This window comes from Lutra lutra, chromosome 13, assembly GCF_902655055.1.
Source record: "Lutra lutra chromosome 13, mLutLut1.2, whole genome shotgun sequence".
Classification (NCBI taxonomy): Eukaryota; Metazoa; Chordata; class Mammalia; order Carnivora; family Mustelidae; genus Lutra; species Lutra lutra.
Genome location: NC_062290.1, coordinates 59,700,312 through 59,703,258, shown reverse-complemented (window position 1 = coordinate 59,703,258; position 2,947 = coordinate 59,700,312). Strand labels below are relative to the sequence as shown.

Genomic DNA, 2,947 nt, shown 5'->3' with positions numbered 1-2,947 from the left:
GATGCTCATCCAGAGGGAGGGTAACCCAGTAAAATAAGAAAAAAAAAACACTGCTTTAGTTATCTAAGAGAACTAGATTTCCAGAAGCTGTGATCCACTGTGCATTTTTAGAGCCAGTCCTCTATTTTCGTGGAACATCAGGTTCAAACTATTTGGGGGCATACCAGCATTTCCAGAGCATGAAGTTACTCTAGAGAACCCCTCACACCAAACACACACTACCTCCCTTTCCACCTCTGCATGCCCAGTCTCTTTTTGTCCTTGAAAGCCCAGCTGGATTCCGTTTCATCAAAGGAGCCTTCCATAACTCTAGTCCCATCAATACCCTGGATACCCTTTCAGATACTTTAGCCTCTCTTGAATCCTTCTGCTTCCCTTTCCTGCTAAGTTGTGAGTATACTTAAGTCTGGTCTTTGGGGCACCCCTGTTTCTCATAGGAACTGTCATCCCCACATACTAGGTGATCAACAAATATTTTAGTGGAAGGATGGTCAGACACTATTGGATGAATGGATGAGTGGATGGGTGGATAGATGGATGGATGGAAATACAGATGGATGGAAAGCCCTGGAGCAGGTGGGACCCATTAGAAAGGAAATCTTGGGAACAACAGGAGTATGTTTTCTCTTAGAATTATCTGGAGAGAAGAAAGAAAATATTCAGTCACAACTAATCATTTCACTAGTAAATGGCACGAAGTTGGAGAACATGAAGGAAACGTAAAGTCACTTTTCTGATTGAAGTTGAATGAGATGAATTGCCATATGGACATAGAACCATAAAAATGAATGTGTTATATGTCTTATCCCTGATCAAATGTATTAAATTATCAGAATAATCATTTTAAATATTACAAATTTGAAGTCCTATGGCTCCAAAGTAATTTCTGATTTTATTGCTTCTTTTTCTTGGAAGAAATAGAAACTGTGGACTTTCAAGACTATTTCCTAATCACTCAGCCTAACCAGAACTCCAGACCAGATGCCCTGGACCTAAGCAAGGCAAAGAATATTGAGTTTGGATCTCTGAGTGGTTTCCTCTGTTGAAAGAGGAGACATGTCATGGACAATGCTAACCAGACTGTCTCTGTGACAGAATTTATTCTCCTGGGCCTCTCAGCCCACCCAAAGCTGGAGAAAACATTCTTTGTGCTCATCCTCCTGATGTACCTGGTCATCCTGCTGGGCAATGGGATCCTCATCCTGGTGACTGCCCTTGACTCCCGCCTGCACAGGCCCATGTACTTCTTCCTAGGGAACCTCTCCTTTCTGGACATCTGCTACACAACCTCCTCAGTGCCCCTCATTCTCGACAGCTTCCTGATCCCCAGGAAAACCGTCTCCTTCTCAGCCTGTGTCGTGCAGATGTTTCTCTCCTTTGCCATGGGAGCCACAGAGTGTGTGCTTCTGGGCATGATGGCATTTGATCGCTATGTAGCCATCTGTAACCCCCTCAGGTACCCCGTGGTCATGAGCAAGGCTGCCTATATGCCCATGGCAGCTGGCTCCTGGGCAGCTGGAAGTGCTGCCTCTATGGTTCAAACATCCCTTGCAATGAGGCTTCCCTTCTGTGGGAACAACATCATCAACCATTTTACCTGTGAGATCCTGGCTGTCCTGAAGTTGGCCTGTGCTGACATCTCCATCAATGTGATTAGTATGGGAGTGACAAATGTGATTTTTCTGGGGGTCCCAGTTCTGTTCATCTTTGTCTCCTATATCTTCATCCTCGCCACCATCCTGAGGATCCCTTCAGCTGAGGGGAGAAGAAAGGCCTTCTCCACCTGCTCTGCCCATCTTGTAGTGGTGGTCGTCTTCTATGGGACCATCCTCTTCATGTATGGGAAGCCCAAATCCAAGGACCCCTTGGGGGCAGACAAGCAGGATGTTTCAGACAAGCTCACCTCCCTCTTCTATGGGGTGGTGACCCCCATGCTCAACCCCATCATCTACAGCCTGAGGAACAAGGATGTGAAGGCTGCTGTGAGGAACCTGGTGAGTCAGAAATGCTTTGCCCAGTGATATCTGGAGGACAAATATCCCTGTAGTTCTGTGATCTTGGCTCTCACATCCATGAATCTCCAAAGAATGTATCCCCATAGAAGAGATATGTGAAGAATGATCACCAGAAAATAGAATTACATACATAATGGAGAACTTTGGCTATTATTGGACCCAAGTTGTAAAAATGATGAAACTTAAAACCTGGGAGGGTGGGACTTGAGGGGATCAAATAGGTGCTACTAAAAAAACAAGTAGTGATTTTCTGGTTCCCTTCCGGGCACATCTGAATTCACCCTTGTGAGCAGTTGTTTCACTGTTTTGGGAAAAACAGCTTAGTGTTCTTTTGAGTTACATGAAGATCCAAGATCCTTCTGTGCAAAGAAGGCATGGAAGGCAGTGTGGGGCAAAACCTCATGACACAACAATACCAAAAACTGTCTGCATTGGAGATAAAATGGCAGATCTTTCAATGTTGTTTTTCTTAGCGGCAGGTCTGAGACTGGAGATGAGAATGAAGTTGGCCCTTTCCTTCCTCTGAGACTCAGAGGAATTGGGATCATGTAGATTCCATGTAGAGTATTTCCTTTGAGGGCAAGTAAGCCAGATCCTACAAATGCATGTGGAAGATCTTAGCCCAGGAGCACACTCATAGCTGGTATCTGGGTTTAAGCTTCATTTTCCTGCCCTCAGTAAGTCTTGCATATTAGGTACACAGTCTGGCCCTATAGTCTGGAGAGTTAGAGGATGGATCTATGGGGGAGAGAAGAGCAGGAGCACCATGGGACCAGAAGAAGATGGGGCAAGGTGGCTGACTGAAGAGTAGTTAAATGATAAAACCAAAAGGCAGAACCAGTTCACTGAACACCTGGGAAGGGGTCCAGAAGTGTAATGTGTGAGGATCTCAGTCACTAAAGATACAAAAAGTGACAAGGATTCCGTGAGGG

The 2,947-nt window shown here is 45.2% G+C and overlaps 1 protein-coding gene across 1 annotated transcript; it reads left to right on the top strand.

Moving 5' to 3' along the window:
* Positions 1-1,061: 1,061 nt before the first annotated feature.
* Positions 1,062-2,021, top strand: LOC125083510 (olfactory receptor 13C7). Its single transcript, XM_047700190.1, has one exon. The coding sequence runs from the start codon at positions 1,062-1,064 to the stop codon at positions 2,019-2,021; it is 960 nt and encodes a 319-aa protein (XP_047556146.1).
* The last annotated feature ends 926 nt before the right edge of the window (positions 2,022-2,947 follow it).